The 26,260-nt window shown below is 40.4% G+C and overlaps 1 protein-coding gene across 5 annotated transcripts in view; it reads right to left on the bottom strand.

Moving 5' to 3' along the window:
* Positions 1–26,260, bottom strand: part of ralgapa2 (Ral GTPase activating protein catalytic subunit alpha 2) — a 94,899-nt gene that overhangs the window by 57,457 nt on the left and 11,182 nt on the right. For all 5 annotated transcript variants that reach the window (XM_080869942.1, XM_080869939.1, XM_080869941.1 and 2 more), the window contains exons 2-16: positions 20,598–20,708; positions 20,177–20,226; positions 11,447–11,504; positions 10,016–10,059; positions 9,701–9,881; positions 9,407–9,522; positions 8,572–8,710; positions 6,396–6,604; positions 5,621–5,860; positions 5,221–5,403; positions 4,375–4,509; positions 4,125–4,273; positions 3,859–3,970; positions 3,408–3,645; positions 2,865–3,044 (exon numbers count right to left, since the gene is read on the bottom strand). In XM_080869942.1, the coding sequence (XP_080726068.1) occupies positions 2,865–3,044; positions 3,408–3,645; positions 3,859–3,970; positions 4,125–4,273; positions 4,375–4,509; positions 5,221–5,403; positions 5,621–5,860; positions 6,396–6,604; positions 8,572–8,710; positions 9,407–9,522; positions 9,701–9,881; positions 10,016–10,059; positions 11,447–11,504; positions 20,177–20,226; positions 20,598–20,708 (2,145 nt within the window). The remainder of the gene's footprint in view (positions 1–2,864; positions 3,045–3,407; positions 3,646–3,858; positions 3,971–4,124; positions 4,274–4,374; positions 4,510–5,220; positions 5,404–5,620; positions 5,861–6,395; positions 6,605–8,571; positions 8,711–9,406; positions 9,523–9,700; positions 9,882–10,015; positions 10,060–11,446; positions 11,505–20,176; positions 20,227–20,597; positions 20,709–26,260) is intronic.

Here is a 26,260-nt window from a genome sequence, read left to right as displayed (position 1 = left end):
GAAGAGAGACAGTGGGAAGAGAAAAAAGGTAAAGGAAAGAAGCAAATATTCAATGATAGTAAAGTACAAAATGCTGCAAAGAAGCTTCTGCTAATAAATTCAATTCTGATCGTGAAAATGGAGCAATTGAAGACCAGCAGCACCAGAGTTTGATCCAAATATAGTCGCATGTGAGTCACAGGTTAAAATAAAACGGCTTTAAGAGAGAAAATATTTTAAAACCAGTCAAAAAAATAAATAAATAAAAATGAAGGGACACTGTCACAAAAGTGAGATTTAAAGATTTTATACAGAAAAAATATAGAAAATCATAACACAAATCAGCACAGCAATACCACAAAATCTACCAAATATAAATCACGAGGGAAAGAAATCAAAACGCCTGGAAGACAATAAAATAAAAAACTGGTAATACACATTTCTCAGATAATGAAGAAACACTGATTCTGCACTATGTCAATTTTAGATTTTATTTTACTGTGAAAATCTCTGGTTTTAAATGTGCAACAGAAGTAAAGAAACTATATAGAAAATGAGCACGAATGCTAAAGTTTTCCTCCAAAAAGCAAAAACAAAGATCAGCGATGTCTTGGTTCTGAATTTAGTGAACTGATTATTATTATGATTATTTAACAGCCGCGTGACCCTTTTAAGATGATCATGAGGAGGCTTTTTAATTTATTCCTAAATAATAATGACATACAGCTGACATTCATTTTAAATTAAAAGATACATTTTCTGACATGTAGTAACATATTTGCAAATGGCAATACGTGACTTCCAGTGTGGAGTATCTGTAGTATTTTCAAACTGATTTTTTGCTCCTTATCAGCTGAAACGCATATCAGTCTATAGACTAGTACTCTCCCCTAAATCCATGCAGATTCAAATGATGATGATAAAAATTTGTGTAGTTAAAATTTTCATTGAGACACACACACACACACACACACACACACACACACACACACACACACACACACACACACTCTCTCTCTCTCTCTTTCAAGGGCAACCTAAGAAAGAGAGCAACAGAACTTATCCATCACACATATACAAGGCAGGATGGCTGCTGTGTATCCAGGTGTTACAGGGTGAGAGTCTGAGTACACCCTGGGCAGGTCGCCAGTATATTGCAGGGCTACACACACTATGCAGTAAAAAATGAAAAATTAATAAAAATAATTACCCGTGTACACGCCAAGCAGAAAACATTTGATCTCACTCTCTGCATTATTCTATAAGACCTGATAACCATCTCATCTCTGGCAGACTGAGAGCCGGTTCAACTGGGTCCTTGAAGCTGTAGAAGCTTAATGAGTACTGTAATGAATTTTTGAGCCCCTTCCTTCGTTATCAAGACATGATCTCAGAACAATATTAGTTTGCATTTGCATGCTTAAGTGCAACCAAGTTTTGACAGTTGTCAATGCTGAGGCATTGCCATTGTGCCTGAATAGCACTTCAGGTTTAATCTCAAAGGGAGCAGAGAAAGAGGACAGTTCTATTCTCTGCTTTCAGCACACTTTAATTATGCCTTTCAGTGAGAGAGATACATCGTCTCCTCCAGCCCGCCACTGCATCCCATTTATGCATATTAATGAGCATTAATTACACTCTTAATGAAACTATCAAAAACTGCCATGCAATTGATGTGTGGGCCTTCTCTTGAGGAGTAGGGAGGAGGGCTGCTCGGCCTTTGAAGATCAATGTGGGAGAAATCCAATTAGGCCAAAGAAAGGGAAGGGAATTTCAAGCAGTAGTGTTTCATGTCCATCTTTGCTTGTACGCAGATACAAATAAACAGACCAGCATAATAGGTGGATAAACATGTGCATGGGACGCATAATAGATCGAGAACACGCACGCATGCACACGCACGCACACACACACACCACAACCTTAAAAGTGACCTTACTTGAACCTTTAAATGTGTGCGATTTATATTACAGGCTCTTGCTTTTCGCCTCCATAGGGAAGACACGTCTCCATAATGAGACTGTGTAGACAAACAAATTTAGGCCCCCACAACACGAGTAATACCTACACCACACACACACGCCCCTTCTAAGATGTCATCCAGGCACAATTACGTCTGCTCCTCGCTCAATGAGCTCGTCATTTCAGAACATTGGCGGTAATTGGTGAGGCGGAAGGCCAGGGAACAAAAAGGGATCATCTCTGTGTTTTATCCCCCACATTAAGATTCTGTCTAGACAAAATTAAGAGGAGCAAGCCAGACACTGTAGCTTCTTACTACTCCACTGCTCAACTTATAATTAGCCTGCCACTTTCTCATCAGATAAGGGGTGTTTGCAGAGTCCAAAGCTGGCCTCTGACATGCTGTCAGGGGGACTGTGCTGTATGCCTACAATCCAGTTGACATGGAAACATGTTGACACTGGGTAGTGACATGTGAGGGAAACAATAGGTGCCATCTGCTGGCCTCTTTGTCTTTGGTGTCAGGGCTTTCAGAGACACCTGGGCCAGTGTACACACGGACCTGTCTGAAGACTTTCACACACAATAATACTGTCTGATAAACCCTGCGGTCTAAAGTTGTGCTTCAAAGGGTTATCAGTATGGTGTTAGAGACTCACACAAAAGCTGAAGATAATACTCTGTGCGTATGGAACAATGCTTTAAAAAAAACAATAACAACACATTTAAAACAGCTTTGTTTCCTGCTTCTAACGCATCAGCCAAAATGCATCTTAAAAAATGCAATCATAACAAGATAATCTGAGTCATTCTCTTCACCTGTCAGTGCCTTTAATGCTAATGTTTTATATAAAGCCAAGTATTAAATTCATTTTACGTCTGCTTTAAATGTATATGGCTCATACGAGCCACAGCTTACTTACCAGAGGCCTTCTGTCGGACATTGTTCCGGGCCTTCTCCACACCCGGTGCTCCTGAAGTAGTGGCTGAGCGAGTCCTCATGGGCTCCTGTACTGGTGGCCCGCCCTGTTCCCCATGATTCCTCCAGCTCAGGGAGAATGAGCGTGCAACTGCTGCTGCCTTCTGAGAGTCCTGGATCACTCCTGACATACGAGGAACAAAACTTAGTGAGTGCTGAAGTGTTCAAGGGCATTTTGTAATGAACAAAACTAAACATTTAGTTTATTTTAGAGCTGAAAAAACAAGAATGAAAATTAATGGGCCAACCCTTTTTATTTGACTTTAAACAACACAGAGTAGCTGGCAGAATTATCGTTTTAACCTTACATAGGTCACTTTTAAGCATGGCACCTTTAAAACAGGTCAAACAAGTGTACTGAATCGTACTGGTCAGAGTTAGTCAAGCACACAAAGAAAAACAAAAGACAAAAAATAAACCGTGTCATCCTTCCAATCAAATTAAAGCCACTCTAATCTCCTCATCTTTTCCCATTTTGTCCTCTCACCACGTCCTCTCTGCTTCTTCTCCTTCTGTTCACTGAGTTTGTCCAGAGGCAGGTTGGCCATGTCCAGGCCATAAACGGAGCGTGCCAGCACAGCCGTAAGCGAGTCCATGATGCTGGCCCATTCTGTCACCAGCTCCTCCCAGCAGGTAAGAGAGGACAGCACTGCCAGCAGCTCATCCCAAAGCTCCCGGGAGATAAATACGCACAGGTTGGCTCGTACCCACGCCACAATGATGGTCTGGATGCAGGAGGAGAAAAGACATGATGAATTAGCACCCAGTTACACATACAGTGAGACACAAACACGCTGAATATAGAGCAGGCTTGATAGCACGTGTACAAATAAAGACAAATCGCACTGTATTCAGAGCCAAAGAACAGAGGTGATGACAGATCCATCTCTATGACTGCCTGTTTATCAGAGTGTGTAACAAACTAAATGCAACCATACCCTAAAAAGCAAAGATGCTAAACTTTCAGCAAAGCTGTCTTTTCTTTGGTTGTCCTGTGGCCTCTTCATCACAGCCTCTGTGATTCTCAGTAGTACCTGCAACATCTGCTCCCTGCAGAACATGGACAGTAAATAAATTACAATAATGTCAATTGAATTCGATTAAAAAAAAAAAAAAAAAAAAAAAAAAAAAAGGGATAAAAATCACAAATTTTTTTTTTTTTTTTTAAAATAAATAAATTTGCACATCTAAACATACTACTAACCACGTCTGTGTATTCATGGAGTGCTCCATGATCATATGCCGATAGATGCTAAGAACACCCTTGCACACCTCAACCTGATTTTCCAGGAGTTTTGGTACATCCTGGCATGGCTCCAACAGAAACACGTTGGATGAACTGGTCAGAAACACCTGCACGAACGTAAATGTGTGCAAACATAAAGTAATTAAGACAACAACAATACTGGAAAAACACTAATTCCAACCATCAGAGGTTATGAACACAGATATACCTGTAGTGTTGGCTGGATGCCGGCTTTGATGTTCCTGTTCTCCTCCTCGGTGATGAAGCCCTGATTGATGGCACTGCTGAACGAGTAGGTCCTACCCCAGCTGGACGACCGCTTGTGACTGTGACTCTCCATCATCTGGTAGAAGACAAGGCCGGCCAGTCAAATTCACAGTAGACGTAAACTAATTTATTAAGACCGGTTTTTCTATGTATTTGTATACACAAACTGCATGACTAAGGCCAGTTAATCAACGTAAGCTGGTTTTATGCACATAAATGCATCGTATCATTTGCATGTTACACGTTCGTTTTAATGGTCAAAAGGGTTTTAGTGTTTATTTCTCAGTCTGGTGCACCTTTATCATTCTACACCATTAACTGGGGCTCACAATAGGCTGCAGAGACAGGACACTATTTCTGGACGTTTGCATGATCGATACAGGCTGCAGGTAGTTTCTGTGAATAAAAAATAAAGCTGCTAATTGCTTTGAAGTAAAAATATGCACTTTAAATGTTGTGGTAATTAAGTTATTGAGGCATATGATTTATAGGTAGATCAATGTTTACAAATAACAGAAAAGATATGTCTAACAATGAAAGTGAATAACTAATAATATTCTTATTGCATTTCTGATTATTCCAAAATTGTTAGTAATTAAATGTTTTTTTCTGTAAGATTCTCAACTCAAATTGTACCAAGTCTGATACAGGCCTGCAAAAACTACCTGTAAGACGGGTTTTTGAAAGCATGGGGAAAAAAACAAGGGCATAACTGATTTTTATACAACTAAGTCATTATATATGTGACAGGTTATTGCAAACTTATTCATCTTTCTGCATTACTTACTTGCATGTGCATGTTATTTGTCTCGGTGCTGATAATCTGTTCGGAGCATTCGTCCACTTCATCTTCCCGAGCGGTTCTGTCGGGCTCTGCCATGAAAGAGGGTTTCTCCTGCAGGAGCCACTTCCTGTACACTTTGATGACCTTCCTGGTTGCAGAAGCCTCACAGGATGGCAACAAGAAAGCCTTTGCAAAACAAATTAACAAGAAAGAAAGAAAGAAAGAAACCATGGCTCATTAGGATTAAAGTTAGTTTTAAATGTGAATCTGTAATTTAATGAAAAGGCCAGCAGAGGGCGACACAGTCCGTGTTACTGCAGTGCATCTTTGTTAGAGGCATCTTCCAACAGAACAAAATAGAAAATACTGGCAAAGGTTGCAACAGACGACAGAAATACTCCACCTGGTGGAAGATCTCGTTGACGAAGTTCACATTGTCCCGGGTGGAGAGCAGAATGGACTGCACCATGTCATAAACATGGCGGTGCTCCTCCTCAACGCTACACAAACTGGAATCGCTGGCTCGTCGATCTGACAGGGTGCTACTGTTGGAGTGGCTCTTCTCAGGCTCCCCCGCTGGTCCGTTTGCGTCCCCATCTGATGTCTTATCCTTCTCCTGGCTGCTACTGCCTGCAGTGACAGTCTGGAAAACACAGCCAGGAACGAGAGTCCTTCAGTATGCAGTAGGGGGTACCTCCTCACACGGACCACTACAGTCTCCTTCAGCACAGATTACTTGGCTGTTAGTTGTATTTTATAGCATTTTTAAAGGGAAATGAACCACTGTAGTATGTATGCAGCATTTGTCTCTGGATAAATCACATAAAAATCCATTTATTTTCTCCATGACTGATTTAACTCGAAAGTGACAGAACTGTTGCAGTCTGAAATAAAACCTCCATGACTCCTGATCGCCGTCATCACGATTTTATTTCAGCTATAATCTTAGGTTGAATGCTGTATTGCTTGTGAAGCTGTTGATCAACTATGTTTTATATAGAGGTAAAATAACATTTAGGAATGAATAAATGCATGAATATTGTTCAGAAACATAAACCCCAGATGTCTTTATACTACTGCTAAAGATGGTGTGCTACAAAAACATCTGAAGGATAAAGAAGATCTTGGAATAACAGAATGGAGAAAGAAGAAACCAACACAGGGTACTGTGTGTTCACCTGGATGAGTTTGGGAATGACCTCGGTGCCGTTCTTTGCGCTCTGCGCTGAAGCAGCAGTGCTGATGTACTTCTTCTCCAGGAAGAAAGTGACAAGCCAGGTGATGAAGGCCACACGAGGTGCTAGGTACTGATCCCTTGTGCAGAAGGTGCTCTCATTGTTCCGTGTCACTGGCACATACAAGGGTTTTGGTCTGTGGTGGGGGAGGTCTGATGGAGTAACACAGTGGATGAAGAGTTGAGGGCAGAGGGGCGGTTAAAAATGGAAAACAGTGGGAGAAAAAGACAAAGATAATAAAGATTAAATGAGTGGCTGTGGTGAAGTCAGAGTTTTTCCCACTAAATCAAATTGTTCATTTAAATGATTATGGAATCTTGAAACAGGATATGATTTCATCATTTCCTGTATTTCATGAAACTGCTGCTCACGAGTAAAGCCGTCACTGTTTTTATTAAGGAAACTATTTTCTGCACACTTATCTTATTTTCTGTGTTACGGGAAAGTAATAAGTAAAGAAAGAGTAGCTGATGTACACTGTGTGCAACTTGAGAGAATACTCCTTTTGTAAATAAACATACTAAAACATACAAACCGGATTCCAAAAAAGTTAGGACACTAAACAAATTGTGAATAAAAACTGAATGCAACGATGTGGGGATGGCAAATGTCAATATTTTATTCAGAATAGAACATAAATCACGGAACAAAAGTTGAAACTGAGAAGACTGATAATTTTAAGGGAAAAATATGGTGATTCAAAATGTCATGGTGTCAACAAATCCCCAAAAAGTTGGGACAAGGCCATTTTCACCACTGTGTGGCATCTCCCCTTCTTCTTACAACACTCAGACGTCTGGGGACCGAGGAGACCAGTTTCTCAAGTTTAGAAATAGGAATGCTCTCCCATTCTTGTCTAATACAGGCCTCTAACTGTATTATCGTCTTGGGCCTTCTTTGTCGCACCTTCCTCTTTATGATGCGCCAAATGTTCTCTATAGGTGAAAGATCTGGACTGCAGACTGGCCATTTCAGTACCCGGATCCTTCTCCTACGCAGCCATGATGTTGTGATTGATGCAGAATGTGGTCTGGCATTATCTTGTTGAAAAATTAAGGGTCTTCCCTGAAAGAGATGACGTCTGGATGGGAGCATATGTTGTTCTAGAACCTGAATGTATTTTTCTGCATTGATGGTGCCTTTCCAGACATGCAAGCTGCCCATGCCACACGCACCCATGCAACCCCATACCATCAGAGATGCAGGCTTCTGAACTGAGCGTTGATAACAACTTGGGTTGTCCTTGTCCTCTTTGGTCCTGATGACATGGCGTCCCACATTTCCAAAAACAACTTCCAATCGTGACTCGTCTGACCACAGAACAGTCTTCCATTTTGCCACACTCCATTTTACATGATCCCTGGCCCAGTGAAAACGCCTGAGCTTGTGGATCTTGCTTAGAAATGGCTTCTTCTTTGCACTGTAGAGTTTCAGCTGGCAACAGTGGATGGCACAGTGGATTGTGTTCACTGACAATGGTTTCTGGAAGTATTCCTGAGCCCATTCTGTGATTTCCTTTCCTGTTTGTGGTGCAGTGTCGTTTAAGGGCCCGGAGATCACGGGCATCCAGTAAGGGTTTACGCCCTTGACCCTTACGCACAGAGATTGTCCCAGATTCTCTGGATCTTCGGATGATGTTATGCACAGTTGATGATGATAACTACAAAGTCTTTGCAATTTTTCGCTGGGTAACACCTTTCTGATATTGCTCCACTATCTTTCTGCGCAACATTGTGGGAATTGATGATCCTCTACCCATCTTGGCTTCTGAGAGACACAATCGTGTTGCCAATTAACGTAATTAGTGTTAATTGGTCTTCCAGCTCTTCGTTATGCTCAAATTTACTTTTTCCAGCCTCTTATTGCTACTTGTCCCAACTTTTTTGGGATTTGTTGACACCGTGAAATTTTGAATCAATATCTTTTTCCTTTCAAATAATACATTTTCTCGGATTGAACTTTTGATCTGTCATCTACGTTCTATTCTGAATAAAATATTGACATTTGCCATCTCCACATCATTGCATTCAGTTTTTATTCACAATTTGTTTGGTGTCCCAACTTTTTTGGAATCCGGTTTGTAATATATACAGTGCATAGTTTGGGTTTGTGGGCTTACCTAATAAAGGCTTGTAGAGGTTTGTGAGCTTGGTGAAGGAGGGAAATAAGTGTGGAAGGTAGTACTTCTTGAACAGGGTGAAGAGAAACCTGAAGCCTGTGTCCTGGTTCTCTTTGTTCTTCCATTCTAAACTGGATGCCTGGCAGACAGACAGCACAATAAGGCAGACAAGGTCAGGCTACAGAGAGAGGAGATGCTTCCAACATCACAGCGACAGTATATTGTTTGCAACACAATAGCATGAAGGTTCCTCTAAGATTAAAAAAAAAAAAAAAAAAAAGTACATAGACATAAACTGTTAGATCTGAGGCCAAATATGATGAAAAACTATAGACTTAACAACTGAATTTACTTTTTATCTTACAGTGGCACAATACATGGAGGAGACCCAATCATGAAAACAAATGAAAGATGAAGCCAGAACAGAGTATGTTCACATTTGTTGAGCACTTCCATCACACGGCTGTCTATTAAAGACAGAAAAAGCATTTGCACATAAAAGGCATTTAATTTAAGTATGCAAGTGCATTTGCGCAAATTTTATAACACAACTTAATCTAGTCACTGAAAATGTTTGTGTCTGAGGAACTAACTGTACAGAACATGAGGAATTAATAGTTTAGCTGCTGACTTCATAAAACGTGCTGGGTTAAAGCTGATATTTTCATGATGAAAGAAATACTCAACTAAAATACTTTATCTAACAGTATTAGAAGGAACCCCAACAACAAGTGGGGTAAAGCAGCCATCAAGCACATCCAAGAATATCCTGCAGGCAGGGTTAGTTATGATAACATTACTATTCTTGCTGCTGTCAGACAAAGTGAGTTATTACCTGGATGACCATGTACTTAAGCAGTATTTCTAGGATATAACAGGTCAGGTCATCTGCAGCTTTTTCACCTGCCACAGCTGGAACCAGTGGGGTGATCTCCTCAGGCACCACCTTGGCTGCTCAAATCAACAGAAAGAAAGGACCCGAGTTAATGACAGAAAATAAACCTACCCAGTATTATAACTGGGTACTTTACATAATTTCAGTGGCAATCCTAAGCATGTACAAATGTAATAAAATCTATGGTCATTTAAATGTGAATACATAATGTGTAATGTGCTACTCTTTTCTCACCATCTGGGGGGTTGGAGAAAGGGTTGTAAATGATGGTGTCGAGGGTGCACGGCCCTCTGGAGGAGGGCACAGCGGGGAATCCTGGCACCAGACAGGCAAAGATGAGGAACTGCTCCTCTGCACAGTGGTCCCTTAGGGCCTGCAGCCACAGCAGGAAGAGACGGATCCCCTCACAGCGAATCTAGAAAGCAGGAGAAAAGGTCATTTTTATGCATATTCAAAAGGAGGCTAATTTTAACAATCCATTCAACTAAAAAAATATGTTCAGTCCATCTTTGTGTGCCAAGATTTTAAAAGCTCAAATTGGGCACTTACTTTGAATGAATTTCCAGTGTGCAGAAGCTTTTTGAGAATAGAACCTGGAGGATAGAAAACGTGACAACGGTCAAAAACCGCTATTCAAATTTTCTTCTGCACAACAAGGAAAGAGACAAACCGCACAAAGCTGTCATCTCGACTCAGAAGAATTGACCTTGATGGGTGGTCTTGACAAACTAGTGGGTAGAGTGGCAAGGCTTCATATTTTCCTGATGAAAATTAACACGAGTTGGCAGCGACACACATTTATGAAGCCAATCTGGTTCCACTGTAATCAAATGAGACATCGGTCTGATTGCTAAATATCTCGGGAGGAAGAGCTCTGCATGTCTGTGCGTGCATGATTTAGGACATGCTCTTGACAGGCAGCAGTCTCTTTTGAGGACGTTGTGGGCTGGAAAACACTTTGACTGGTCCTAATATTGATTTTAAGGTGATGATTAAGATTAAGAATCGGGTTTTGTTAGTGTAAAAGCCAAACCGCTGAACAGGTGTCTTAAAGTCCTGATCAACAGGCCCTTACTGAGGGAGCTTTTGTCTGGTCTTCTCATCAGAATACTGAACACGAAAGCACAGAGCAATCCTTTCATGGGTTGTGGGCTGGGGACAGAAGGATAACAAAAAGCTGTGCACATTTCCTTCAGCATCTTAAAGGTACGAGTGAAGTACCTGTGACCCTGCATCTCCAAACTAAAAGGCCAAAACCACCAAGTCATTAATGTAATTCTTGAGCTACTCTACCCACCACAAAGAATATGTCGCAAGGTGCTGTATTTCCATTAGTAACGGTTCTGGATACAGCACACTAAAAATTATGTGAAAGAAAAAGTTAACCAGGCTGAAGTACACATATAACAGCACTGGATCTTGACCAGTGACACCTGAACTGATGTGTGGAAAAAAAAAAATTCTATGCGAGTGCAAGAAAGGCTAAGAGGAAGCTTTAAACCTGCGCGGATTTGTGATCCAGATGGACAAAAATGGTAAATATGTCTGGGACATCCACCCAAAGATAAGTGTTGATATTTAAAATTACAAGCCTGGGGAGGGGGAAGGCAAATCTGCAACAGTGATCTCAACCTGGACTGTTTAGCTGCCAACGGCTGACGAAAAACAGTTATAATTGGGGTTATCGCTTCTTGCAAGGGTTTTCCTTTTTTGTGCAGGACTGAAATCATGCATAATTCAATTACTTATTTGCATTTCAAATGAAGTGTTAATTTGCATTTCCCATTTACATCCCCTTCTCAGACTAATTATTTCCTCCTCATTATTAAAGGTTAAGGCTTGGTCCTGGTGACATTTTTTTGTCCTTAAGTGTAAAGAAATACAAAGCGTACACCTACCTGTCAGTTGTTACAAAGAAAACGGTTACAATTCAAGCAAGTGCAAAATGTTTGATAAAGTGGAAAAACGTTACGTGCATACCTATACTGTGAAACTGCCATCTGTTGTAGAGCTTCTCAGGCAGATTCTGCAGGATTTTCTGATGAAAAACAGGACATGTCATGATTAGCTTTAGAGGAGTGATTAGAGTGGTAGAGAACAGTACCTGCGTCAGCTGTGACAAACAATTCTGGTAGCTAGCTGATGAATGACAAATTGGGGAAAACACCCATTTATTCCAGTTATGTTTTCTGGATTTCTAAAACAAATAATTCTTTGCTGAATTTACAAGTCAAACCATTTTTGACCAAAACACACATATACATACATTTATACACAACAATGCAACAATACTTGTATCGATATTGAACCGCTCGATACAGTGCTTTCAGTTCGGTATGCATATGTATCGAACAATACAAAATGTTTTATTTATTTTATCAGCTTTTCTTCTGACGATGCTGTCTGTGTTGAGCGCTCAGTGGATCTGCGTTCGACTACTCCGCCTAGGCTGCACTGTCGAGTGCAGATCCACTGAGCGCAGCGCAAGCTAGCAAGACAGAAGCTAAGATCGTTGCAACATGGCAACTGCCTCAACGCTACCCGAAATTGAACCTCCCCCACCCTCATTCAGATCTGGCCTTTGGACCTATCTTGGTTTTCATGTGACGTATGACCCTGATGGTAAGCGCGTCATGGACAAAAGTAAAATAGTATGTCGGATGTGCCACGCAATGCTCAATCGGTGGGAACTAGTGCGTTAGCGCAGTTAGCTTGTTAACGTGTTGACGCCATCCAGCCCCACGCACGGGGCGATCCGCGGTTACTCGTTAACAGAGGTTTGCCGTGTTGTGGCGTTAACGTCATTTTAACGAGATTACCGTTGACAGCACTAGTGGGAACACAACGAATATGACTGCACATATACGCCGACAGCATCCTAGTGGAAGCAGACAAAAACAACAAGCACGCATGCTACAAACTTTACCAGAGTCATTTAGACAGCCGTTAGCACATGATTCTCCTTATGGGGACCTGATATGTTTAATATGCTGCTGAGAGTATAGCCCAGAAGAAGCGTATAGTATAGCTTTTGTTTTGGAAAGAGACATTTCTCTGTAACAAACTCTTTTCCAAAGATGAGTGATTTCTCGATCAGAGATTTATTATTTTATCCCTTTGTTGTTTCAGCCACATTACATTTAAAAACTGTACGTTTGTGTTAAAATATATATTTATAATTTTAATAAATGACAAATTAAAAAGGCATGAACCTTTTTTTTTTTTAATCGAAAAAAATATCGAACTGTGACACCAAAGTATCGTACCGAACCGTGAATTTTGTGTATTGTTGCACCCCTAATATATACACACATATTTATTTAAGCAATGCCCTCTCTCTCCACTTTGCCTAGCCTGTCAGTGAAACCCCGTGACCCGACACAGCACTCATCACCTCACCAACAACAGTTTTACAACTCAATTAGCGAGCTCTAACCTTTGAGCAGACTATCATTATTCCTCAATGCAGCGACCCGTTAACTGGGTCCCTCTGGAAAGATGAAAAAAATGCCCCGAGTCTGCAGATGTGTGCGGCTGTGCACATGCGGCTAGTTAACAGTCAGTTCATTGCGAGCAACTAATGCTCCAATGACTCACTTCTCATCAAATCCTAATGACTGACCCAGAAAGACTTCATGATTGCAATGCAGAGGTCAAGCCTGTCCTTTACTGCTTTACGTATGCAGCTCTGACCCACTCAACCAGACAACCGATGGTGGTCAGCATGATAAAAAGCTCATCTGGTCTTGAGTGCACGAAACAGAGGCGAGAGAAGGAAAGTGAGCATGCCAGGAAAGAAATGGCAAATATTAGTCTCCTATAGTAACAGATATGAACAGTGGAAAAGAAACTTGGCACTGAAACAGAAACTGGCAGGATAAAAAAAACTCACTGAAGTGATATACTAACAGAACTCTGTGCTTTATTAGCCATGGACATAACACTGGTCTGACAAATGGTATGAGCTTTATCTTTACCCTGTGCTTTGCCGCATTATGCTGAGAGCTGTGGTGGCCCACAAGTCATCTCAGGCTTTGAGTGTCTCCGTTTGTCAACAACTTCCTTCTTCCCTTATCTTTAACTTTCCCTTCTTGTCCTCTGAGACTAAATCCCCGTCATTATCAGTGACAGCAGAGAAACTGAAAGGCATACATCACTTTAAGGGGGCGCTGGATGACTATCTGTGCCATTCAACTTCTTTCTGATCCCCAGACTCGATAATATGCGTGTACAGGCGTGTGGCTGCACCTTGGTATTGATCCCAAGTGGGATTATTACATCTCCGCAAAGGCTGTGCTGGCCACCTTCATTTTGTCTCCTTATGCCAGTAGAGACATTATGCTAGTCGGTAGCACAGCAGGGTAGCCAGCTTAAGCCTTGTGTGTGTGCGTGCACACAGTAACACTGTCTCTTCACAGAGCATTAGGAAGGGAGAGTGGGAATGAGGTGGAGAAGCTAGCTCAGAAAAACTCCCTGTGGAGCTGGAATGGCGGCCGCAACAATGAAGAATTTACCGGCTGATACAAGGCGAATACAAAATCTGCAGGACTGGATGTTGTTGGAGTTACACTAATCTGCAGCCATACTCCAGCATAAATATAAGGGCATTATTGTGGTCCAACAGCAGCCTTAACACATTTACATGATCCGTACTTAGATTTCCAGCAGTAGAGCCTGAACATGACACAGAATATGCTGCTTACAGATGTGGTCTACAAGGGCTTCTAGCACCAATCACAATGCAATGCTTTTAGATGAAATGTTGTACTTTGCATATTGTTTGGGATTTCTGGCAATCATAGAGATGAATATAGCATATATGGAGGAAGGACCAAACACACTAGAGACATAACGAACTAATCTACCTTAAACTGCAGTCAAGGACGTGCAATAATGAGAAAACCAGACAAAACAGGCAAAACTCAAATTATAACACAGAGTAAGCAGTGTAGGAAATAAAGTGCAATGTATAGTGCTTGCATTCAATCAACCAAAAGCGGGCCCTGGGATTACAAACACTTATAGATGAAAAGCACAGAGAGAAGACGTCAGTTACACACACCTGCTTTGCTTATGCCACAACAGTGTGAGCCACGTAAGACTGAACAGAAATTTGACTAACATGCAAATTAAACCAAGTAAAATATACAAAACTCCAATTAAATGGTGCTTTAAGCCCAAAACACTTGTTTTTATTCTTTGTTTTTAAGAAGAACACCAAAAATATGGGAACAGTGTTACAAAACTGTTTTAATTCCCCTCTGTGGCCAGTAGATGGCAGCAACAGCACATGAGACTCCTTCAGCGCCTTAACACCAGCTTCTCATCCATCTGCTACACCTTCCTCTTTGGTTGGCAAAGCCAAGCTACAGCATTCTAGGGTCCGTTTTAAAAACTCTTCTTAATCAGGTTACGTACTAGTGACAAAAATGTTCCTATCTGTAATATTCTGGACCAACGCACAGATCATCAAGATTCATCTGCTGCTCCCCTGTGCAACCCCAAGCTACACTTTGTACATTTGCATTATGCATAACCAGTGAGGGTCCAATGGGTAAACTGCCAGTCAAGAAGAATTAGACTGTAAAACAAATCATGTAACTAAATGGCCCTGAGCACATTTTTTTTATTAGAAGCGTTAGCCGAGGTTTAGAGGAACAAAGAATATGAAGCAATTACACAAGGCCGAACAGAACTATAGATGGCTGCTCATGATAGAGACTTAAACTATGTAATTAATTACTAATTACACACCTGGTCATTTAAAAACATGCAGGTCAAAATAAATCATATGCTACGGCTGACATGAATAAATCTCAGTTTAACCTCAGAGATCTCTCTTCTCTCAGAGTCTTTTTTTTCTGCTTGATACTTGTTTTAGTGTGTTGCCATTTTGGCTGATACTATTCCTATAAAAAAAAGATTTCTCTCAGTCTGTGATCTCCAAAAACAAAAAACTATACAAAAATAGATTTATTTTGTTTATTAAAAAGTCAGTAAGTTAAGTCTCAGATCTAGATGGGGCAGCTTGACAGAGAGGATAACAAGGGGAATTCAGCCTGCTGACTCAGGTCCAGATGGCACTTGACATGTCAGGGTGAGGTCACGGAGTTTCAGGGGTCCCAAAGCTGTCCCTTAACCTGTTCCATAACCACAGCGGCACCAGTGTTCAATGCCACTGTTGTCAGTGAGAAGTCATCTCCAGTAATACAGGCGCATAAACAAACTCTTCCCCTGAGGCCTGAGAAGCTGGTTCTGGTCTTGTGACAGCAGAAAACAGAAAGAGGTCTCACGCTGGCTGTAAAACTCATTCTTTATAGTATCCTTCTACTGTGCAGCAGCAAGAAAGAGAAATGAATTACATGTAGAAAAATATTTTCTCAAACACCAACTCTTGGCTCTAATTAGCTGATATCTGATTAGCAAATAAACAATTTACGACTGCAGCTTGCAAACCAAGAATGAAAACTAAAGACATGAACACATGTCATTACAAAACAAAAAACAAAAATCACAAAAACACGAATAAAACGACTACATGACAATAAAAAAGAAGCCCTCCTTCCTTAACTTTCTGCACTCAAATCAGAAAGTAATGAACTAAACAAGCACACTTAACTTCACTGATCAACCTCACAACCTCTGTCACATGTGTCAAATTTGGCTCTTTGTTGATCGCTAAAGGTTGTTAATAACTCTTGGCCAATCAGCAACAATGTGCGTCTCACGCACAGGTCACCTGACGAGACAGGTGGTTCTCCACAGCAGCTGGGTGCCAACAGGTTAAGACAGAGATTGAAAACCATGAATCTTTACCGAATGTAAAGAGAAGCCTGTTTATCCTTTTGGCACAAGTTTTTATTTTATAAAAAAAAGAGGAAAAGAAATTTTGTCCTTCATGTCTGAATCCATGTACAACACAGATATGGAGACACATCCATGCATCTACAGCAGATTGTGTGTCTTTGAAAGGCACATTGTGCTCACAGGGATGGAGCTATAAGGGAGTTTTATATTAAATTTTACATCTGTGTGCAGCCACTAGCCTACCAGCAGAACTGTAATTAGAATGTATTGTTTTGCTTGACCTTATTTATAAAGGCTAATAAGATTTTTTGTGGACATGTTCGCATGCAAAAGGCCACTCCAAACAAATTAATTTATTTGATTTAATTAATTGAAGTACAACAATAAACTCTATATGCCTGGCCCTGACGCAACACTCATTTTCCCCAGTGAATTTTTGGGAAACGGCTCCTCAATTCAGATTTCCCGACTCGGAGCAGACAAACCCCGAGTTAGCAATCCAAGATGGCGGCAGTGAATGTAAACAGTTGTGAAACTGTAAACCTTTGAATCTGTACTGCCACTGTTGTGTATTTGTGACTTAGTAAAGAAGCCATACACAGAGCACTGACCAGGCTCTATCCACGAATGTCTTTTTTTAAACACAAAAGTAGTATTACTGCTGCACTGCGTGTGATGCGTGAATGACTCCAGCATGCCAAGAACAGAAACAAATCCTGTTTTTCCTCGCTTTTTCTGGAACGTGCCAACTCATGTGTGATGTCATGAATTCTGATATCAAAGTTCCAACATACCTGGAACGTGGCCTCTTTGTTGGTCAGTCTGTAGGAAGAACCAGTACCAACCCCTGCTGGCCTCAGGGATTGGTATTGGTTGGTGTGCATGCTGCCGGCTGTAACCCATAATTTCCTTCAGAATTAATAAAGTATTTCTGATTCTGATTAAACTACCCAAATGAACTGCAATTTTTAAAAAAAAAAAAAAAAGCATGATTACTAAATCTATAGTAGTTTACCCTCTTTCATTGATTGTGATACTGGTGAGGTTTTAGGTTTAGGTTGTGCACAAACTGCCTCAGATTTCTGCAGCTGAACAGCCCATAGGTTTCATGATTCCCACCTGCCCATTTCCAATTTCACTCTCACACAGAGGATAGTTTCTTCTGTGTGAATTTACAGCTGTTCAATGTTCTGTCCATGTTCTATGACAACCATCACATTGACTTCATCACATTTGTTTCTGTGTATTTGTTGCTAATGTGCCTGATTTGTATGGGAGTTACTGCCTAGGAATCAACTAACCATCAATCACCTTGGAAGTCTCCACTGAATTTGTCATTTGCAGGAACAGATAATGATTAAAGTGCAGCAGATGTTAATGGCTAGGCAGTGGAGTATTTTCACATTTCGATCAATAAATTCAGAACTTCTAATCAAACTAAGTGTTCGCTCTCTCAAGCTGTGAATGACTAGAAAAACTGCTAACGTTACTTCAAGCCTCCGCCTACACGGTCAAAGGAGCCAAACACAGTTTTTTCTGCGGATGTTATACACTGAAAACTTTTCGTTTGAATTATTTTTAACAGCATGTATCATAGCAACACATATTCAAAAACATAAAACATGTTTTAACATAAAACACAAACAGTTGCCAAGAGAGTTCAAAGCCTTGTGGTCATACTAAGGCAATCCTTTGATTCAACATTGACTAACTATTAAAGTTAAACAAAATAAATAAATGTTATGTCGCTTTTTATGGGGTAAAATCTTTAATCAATATCAAAATAAAAGATGCTGAGAACACGACTGCATCCTCAGAAATGTGGTTGCATTCCCATAAAGACTGCCATGGTATGATGCCTCTGTGGAAGCAGACAAAGAAATCCTGGAAGGGAGTGATGGCTGCTGGTGGGATGGGGGGGTGGAGTGGACCAGCACAGTTTAGGCAGAGGAACAAAAGATTACCCCCTCTAGACAGCCATTACTCAAACGGGCCCAGCATGGGAGATCATGCTCCCCCACAGCAACTCATGAAAAAGGGGTTGCATACCTCATCATGACAGCAAAGTAATCCCCACATAGCCAGCTCGAAGGAAACAAACTGGGGACGTGGACTGTATATATCAGGCAGATGTGAGGGACAGGTGAGAGCGTGAGGGACTACGTTTCACATTCCTGAAGAGAGGAGTGTAAACGGGGTTCTCCAGGGAAACTCATACAAAGAACATGAGAAGTGATGTTGAGATGTCCTGTTCTTCTTACCCTGTCATACAGCATTAAAGTGTGACTCTAAGCACTGTGCTGCAAACTTGCTTTTGTCCCAGCCATTATCCACTCGTAGGCCACGCTACAAAATCCTCTGACACTTGCTGGACAAAAGCTGCCATGTTTTGGCCGGGCGATTCCCATCACTTATGTTAACAATGGCCGTTTACACAAAGTATTATCCTGCACTGAGAGAAGGTGTATGACACACGTGGCATAAATGTAAAATTCCCATAAGAAATATATTACATTACTGTGCTTGTTGTAGAAATAATTTATGAGGGAGCAAAATGCCATTGCCTCGAAACACTGTTTTAATTAATTTTCTGCTGCACTGCCACATCTTTCGTTGCATAATATTACACATTTTCTTCAAGTATGCATGTTCGAAGTACATGCACTGATATCACATTGACGAAAAAATTCTTAATGTAATGTGGTGTGACGAGAATGTCCACACAGTGCAGCACAGCTCAGGATCAAGGCAACCCTGTATCTGTCCTGCCCACATTAGTCAAAGCAAGCTTATCTTCTCAGTGCATGGGTAAAAGCACACAGCGTCACAGGCAGGGGCTAAAAGGGGAAAAATGAGGGTTAAGCTGCTTTCAATATTAGTTCTCTCTGAAAAGATGACTCCATAAATATGTAGAAGCCATGAATCCAGGCTTTATTTACAGGTCAAATGACTGGATGTGTGCAGACAGACACTGTGGGTTTCTAGGTAAAGAATAGAGAGAACTGAATGGAAATGTTGAACTGAATGATAACATTTTTCTGTTTTGATCAGAAAATAATTTCTGGTATGATCTGCAGGAGAGGGGCATCGGCACAAGTGTTAATTCTAAAGAAGATTGACAGACTGAAAGAACACCAGCAGGAAAAACGATGAGCAGCCAGACACATAGGGAAGCATTTCAGAGCATGCATGAAGTACACGATGCATCACCCAGACAGCACCGAAAACGTAATGTGATTACACGAAAACACTGAGCCCAATTTGCATTTGATATGCCCGACTAAAAAACCCCCAAAAAAAAACAAACCCAAAAAACCCCAACAACATAGTAATCCATCGCTCAAGACAGACTATAGCAGTTAAGGATCCTTGGCAGCGCTTCCCTAGCTGTGACTTGGTGTAATTTAAGGAACCCCCTGATACTGCTCCCAGGTGATGACAAAATTTAGGGCAAGGCATACTGTACCAAAAGAGACAAACAGACTGCCCCACAATTTGATCTGCTGCCATCCTAACAGCCCTGCCCTGAGCAAATGTAACCGGAGAGCTCACTGTTTGTATTGGAAACTCGAGCTGCCTTTGCAGTCAGGTGGGAAAACAAGGTAGGGGACTTTAACCTGCATGTGCAACATAAAAGTGCTCAGCAAAAACAGAGGGAGGGGCTAGAGAGCCAACAGCATGCTGTGCATGCAGAGATGAAACACACCTCTGATTTGCATGCACGCCTGGATTTTAAAAACAAGTGGACTGAATGGCAGCGTAACAATGAGGCCTTAGAACAACCTGCTATTGATCTACAGACTCTATGAAGTGAATTCAGGACGTAGCAGGTGATTCTACTCCCCGAGTTTACCTGGAAATACCAGCTGGAGATATCAACATAAAAAACAACAGAGCACTTACTTCAAAAATAAAGAGGATAGAGTCCAGCTCCTCCCTTTGAGATTTGTTCCCTGAAGCACAAAGAATACACGTTTAGTACAAAGTTTTTAAAACATTTTACCTGAAGCTATGCTGCATAGAGCTTCATCAATAATGCAAAAATAATATGGGCCATTGCATAAACATTCATTTAAATGAACGTGTATGACCATGAGACCGCAGTCCCAGTGGGAATGAATGAAGGCAAGCTCAATCCACTCAGTTACACTAAACATAATCAGATTGATTCTCTAAGTACCGCTGCTCTGGAAATGTGGGGCAAACGGAAAATAACCTTTGCTGTAGCACAGAGGGCAAAGAGAGGGTTAATTATTGAACCGACACTGACAGCAGCAGCTAAATAGTTCATGTGCAGTTTATTACAAAAAAAGCTTTTACTCACCTTTTTGTTTTAAGTTGCTTTCCAGTGTAATGAAATTTTCATAGAAGATAAAATAAATCTGAGAACTGTTGCTCTCAAAGAATGTCTTCAACTCACTCTTGTCAATGATATCTGGGGGAAAAGAAAAAGAAACTCAATCAACTTTAGTCAGTGAGAATATAAAATAATAATTAAATAAAAAAGAAACAACAATCACTTTTATTCAACAGTGTATTCAACGTTCAAGGTTTGTTAATGTAGAGATTTTCCCCTGTAGTCTGTTTTGAGAAACCTGGATGCTTTAATGTTGTCTGTGTGACACTAATCACAGGAGTGACAGTGAGTTCCCATTAGTTCCCCATTTAAACAGAAAACTACATACATTTTAAAACAAAGCAAATTGCTTCACTTCCTTAAGCAGTGTAACTTCTCCCACTCCTCACCTGTAGCCACGGGAGAGAACTGTTTTTTTTGGGGACGTTGAGAAACTTTTTACCCCGATCTACAATTTCACAATTTGAAAAGTGAAAGATTTCTAAATGATGCTTTTACTGTGAAATGTGCATTTTATCCAACAAAGACACAATTTTTGTATTGTTGCCTCTGTGGTGGCGCACAGAGGCACATCCGTGCATTGGTACATAAATTATAATAAGTAACTAATAAGTAATACATGTTAAGCTGGCACTACAATGAATAGACCGATTCCGGTGCCACCATGTTGCACCTCAACCGACTACAGTGGTCCTTCTGCTCTGGAGCCTCAGCCTGGTACAAGGTTCTGGTTAGCTTGCAATCAATCTCCTAAACAGAAGGCAAACAAGCTGCAGTCCATCACAGTGAAATGGATGCCGTCTAATAAATTCATCCACCCATCCAACCGCTTATTTAACTCAATCCATCTCAGCAGTTATGGTGCAAAAGGCGCAGTGAACCACACACCGGTCCACTGAGATCTGGCAGAGGGACAGAGAACCTTACCTTCTCCCATATACATGCACATATGGCTAATTAACCTAAAATGCCTTTGGGAGAGAACCAGAGTACTCAGAAGGTCCCACAGGCACAGGGAGAACACAGAAACTCTACACATAAAGGGCCCAGTCGACTAGGAGGTGCAAACCCAGAACCTTATTGTGAGGAATCACTTTAAGGTTCTGCTTAAGCTAAACGAGTCGCAAAATATACTTTTTGTAGCTCCCAAAGGCAAAGTCCATGTGAGGAATACAATGCAAAGCTAAGAGCACTTAATCTAAAGAATGGTAGTCACAGTTTAACATGGAGACAAAACATACTTGCAAACCAAATAAATGTTAAAGAAAATATCAGTTTGTGATTTTTTCCCCTTTTGTTTCCTTCTGTTTTTTCAAGATTGCAAAACTCTCAGACAATATGAGGCCATTGTTTCAGTTACTGCTGTGATGAAAGTCTCCTCCATGTTTCAGCCAGTAATACTTTGAGTTCATCTACACTGGAGGATGAATAAATGAGATGACTTTTTTCCTCCATGCCATCCAATAGGGCTCTTTGGGATTTAGGTCAGCACTCAGAAAGTGCTATTGTAAGACAGATTTTCTCCTGGGCAAAAATACACTTTAACAGGCAGCTGGGATGCTGGAAGAGACACCTCTGCTTGATATTTAACTAATACACATGTTTAAGCTTCCTCAAGCATTAATCTATCTATATTTATTTACAGCTGTGGTAAATGTGTTTTTCAATGCATTAAATAGCAGTTTAGTCACACACACACACACACACACACACACACACACACACACAGTTGAAAACTATAATTTCCCCATATACATTTCCCAAAAATGATTCCTGGCAAAACAGAGCAATTAAGCTTCACCTTCTGTTCCAATTCTCCCTCTACTAAATGGCAAATTGGAAAACTCCCAGAAGCTGTCCAACTCCCAGGGACTGCTGGAATGATGAATTACGTGACAAAGACAAAGCTTTGCCCTGAGATCAAAGCAGGGATAATGAAGATGCATGATGAGAAAACTGAGTCAAAGTAATGAGTGTTTTACATTTTTAGCCTCGATTTAGGAAAAAATAAATAATCATGTCATCATGGGTGAATCCCTAGTGACGCTGCTGTTTGACAGTTAGATGTATAATGTAACGACTAATTGGTGACACACAGTGAGATGACACCGACTTTCTACCCGACCCAGTTTTACTACCATCAATGCTTTACAGTTACCTTAGCTTGCCCATAATTACTGTAGACTAACAAAACTACCTGATGATATCCGCAGATAGGCAACCTCCCTGCCAGCCAGCAGCTAGCAATTTAAACCAGTGTAATGCAGCTATTATCAGCCCATTGCTGTAGAAACAGATGCTTGTTTTCAACTGAGAAAGCACAAGAAGATGTACATGAAAAAAAGAAAAGCTACATTAATCCCATGAGGCTAAGATTCATTAATCATGAAACAAAACAGTGAAGCATAACCAAGAATAGCTCCATCAGGAAATTCAAATGTCTGTATTATTTAAACTACCGGTAACAGACTTTTGATTTCGTTAAAAAACACAGGGATAAAAGGGGGAGATTTTTTTTAGGTTTTTATTTCAGCTAATTTTTAACCACTAAAAACAGTTGTAAAGAGATGCTGGAAAATGTAGGATAACAAAAAAATAATACTAATTAAAAAAAGATTATTATTCCAATTTTCCCATTTCCAATCCAAATCTAAACTGATTTTAGGTTATAGATTAGATTTAGACTATCAGACTGTTTTAGATGAGCCAATCTTAATCACAAAACACATTGAACTGAAGGAATTAGCTCCGGTCAACTGCACTGTTATAAAAATAACATCCAACACTAAAATGATTTAAAGAAATCTAATGAACCTTAGTCTCCAGTCACACATGCCTATAGCCAGCCACCAGTTGCTATGGAAAAAAAAAATATTCCTTGAGTGGTTGCAAGTGGCTGCAGGCAGTTGCTGCAAAATCAACTACTAAAGCCCCAGTCGCATGATTTAGCAGTAAAGACAACTATTACTTTAAAGTAGAATGTTCTCCATAAGGTAACAAGTGCTTGCAGACAAATGCATCTTGCATGAACACTATGGGCCAACCCAGGAATCTGCGAGACCAAAGAAATCACAAGGTCAATCAAAACATACTCTGTGACCGATTTAACCCAGAGACAGCCACCAACCTCCAGAAAACACTCGCTAACCACTGAGGCAAAACAGAGTGAGACTGCAGATGAAGAAGGCTGAAATAAGCCTTCAATGGAAGAGTGCCTGGGCTCTCCCTTAGAGCTACAGTGAGAAGCTTGGTCACTTGGGAGCGGCTCAGAGTAAAGTAGCCCCAGATGCACAGGGGGAAATATTCTAGTTATCCAGAATCAGAAATGTTGCACAGAATAATACACCAAACCTTTTTAAAGGCTCATGTTGCTCAGTTTGGCGTTTCTCTGCTACTAGGGCTGGTCGATATAACAATATATATCGGATGACGATATAAAAACATCTATCGTTTCATTTTACGCTATTGTTTGTTTCGTGGTGTCGCAAAATAAACTGTTTACGGCAATATTTTTTTCATCGTTTTGATGGCCACTGTAGTGGCTATATTCATTTCTTAAAGTTCTCTCTTTCTCTTATATTTAATATAACCACACTACGGATGGACAAGCGCCTGTTTTTTTGAGTTGTCGTTAGCAACAACGACGGTAAAACCATCGCATGTCCGCTTGTTTATTTTCCACATTAACCTTTCACAATAAAGCTCAAGATCCTGTTGAGAATTTTCAAAATAAACGGAATCACATGAAAAAGTATGCAGAATATTGACGGGTGAGAAGCAAAAAAAAAAAAAAAAAAAAATAGTTGTCAGGTGCTAAAAAATAAACCTTACACTCAGAACAGGCTTTTCCCCGCAGCACGCTGTGTAATAAATACAAAGAAAACGGCGGCCTTTACAACTTATGTCTAAAAATGTGTAGTTTCATGCATCGGTTAGAACACTCGACTCCAGGTACACGACGCCCAGCTGGAAACACTTCACCTACCCGAGATTCACAGAATTTACAGAAAATATTAAATTTTTTGTGATTTATATTGTTATTGGGACGATAGATGTTTTATATCGGGATATGAGATTTTGGTCATATCGCACAGCCCTATCTGCTACCCTATCTAGTTAGTGTGAACCATAAAGAATGATTATAATACTGTTTAATGTGAGTTTAGTGTATCTGACGGACGAAAGCCAAACCAGTTCCACACCACTGAAGTTGAAGCATTTTTACAAACCAGTTCTGGTTCATCCGTTTCATTCAACGATACGCCTTCTCCCTTCTCATTCTCCATCGCCGCCATGCTTTTTCCACCATGTGCGTATGAAAACAAAGGCACTGCACATGCACGTTTTACCCATATTCTATCGCAATATTTAATTTTCTTATCATTGCCCAACATTATACCAGTATTACTGTGAACAGTATGGTATGGCTCAGCCCTACTATCCACGTTACTATTTTAGAAATCAAAGTTGTTATGCACATTTGTATAACATCATTCCCCTAATTCCAATCTTTCAATCACTTCCAAAAAACAAAAAAGGGTTTATTATCTGGCTCAATGAGTGTCTGTGTCTGGTAAACCGTGAGCCCATGGGCTGTAGTAACGTCACAAGCTTTTAAAAAGTGAGCTTTTAGGACATGCTGCATATGAATGCTGCTAATGAAAAGCTGAGAATGACCTCTAATATAAACAAGCCCCTAACAATAATCAAACAAAACATGCAAAGTCATAGTGGAAGCAGGGCTGACACGTTATCATTTAGAACAGAACAGCCGCTTTAATGACAAGAACATACACAAGTCAGTGCACATCAGAAAACTAAAGGTATACTTTTCCCCCCCTATTGTAGGATCTGTACACCTAAGAATATAAGACAAACTTGTCCCTATACATTATTATTAGTTAGTAAAACTGTACAGAATATATTTGAAATAAGATTAAATGGACAGGCATTGGGGAAAACCATTTAAAAAAATGGCTAAATCAGCAAAATGCAGAGGATGGTAGCTGCCCACTTGACAACCCTAGCTCTACTATGTGTTATCCTTTGAAGCTAGTGCAAGAACCCACAGTCACCTCTGAGCACAGGAAGAATGAAGGATTATTCACTGCTTTCCCAGTAGCTTTGAAAACATGGAAGAAGTGCAGATGCACAATCTTTAACTTGGATTCAGCACATTGGCCTTAACATGTCCTGTGTATAATAAACAGTAAGAACTTGACCTTACAATATAAAAGTGCCCTGAGATGAAACTATGTGTACTTAAGAGCTCTGTGGATAAAATACAATAAAAAAAAAAGTCTTCATATCAAACAGATTAGATTAGAAAATCATGTACCTGTAATGTAAGACGGAGAAAGAAAAGAATTGTGTAACAATTCATCACTAAATGCCTCTAAATTAAATATTATTGGCTGCTTCATATGTTTATGGTGCTGGGTGAATTTCATACATCAAGGTGTTGTGATACTAGTCTGCGCTCTTCAGCAGTGGGTAAGCCAACATCCTTAAGCCCTTAAGGATGTTGGAAAAAGCTGACAGTCATCTGCCTACAAGTACTAAAGTTCAGATAAAGAGCCTAGATGTGATTGGGAGTGTATACAATCCCTCCTAACAGACCTACTGTCCAG

This window comes from Rhamphochromis sp. 'chilingali' (genome assembly GCF_963969265.1).
Source record: "Rhamphochromis sp. 'chilingali' genome assembly, chromosome: 21".
Taxonomy (NCBI): Eukaryota; Metazoa; Chordata; class Actinopteri; order Cichliformes; family Cichlidae; genus Rhamphochromis; species Rhamphochromis sp. 'chilingali'.
This window is presented reverse-complemented; position numbering and strand designations above follow the sequence as displayed.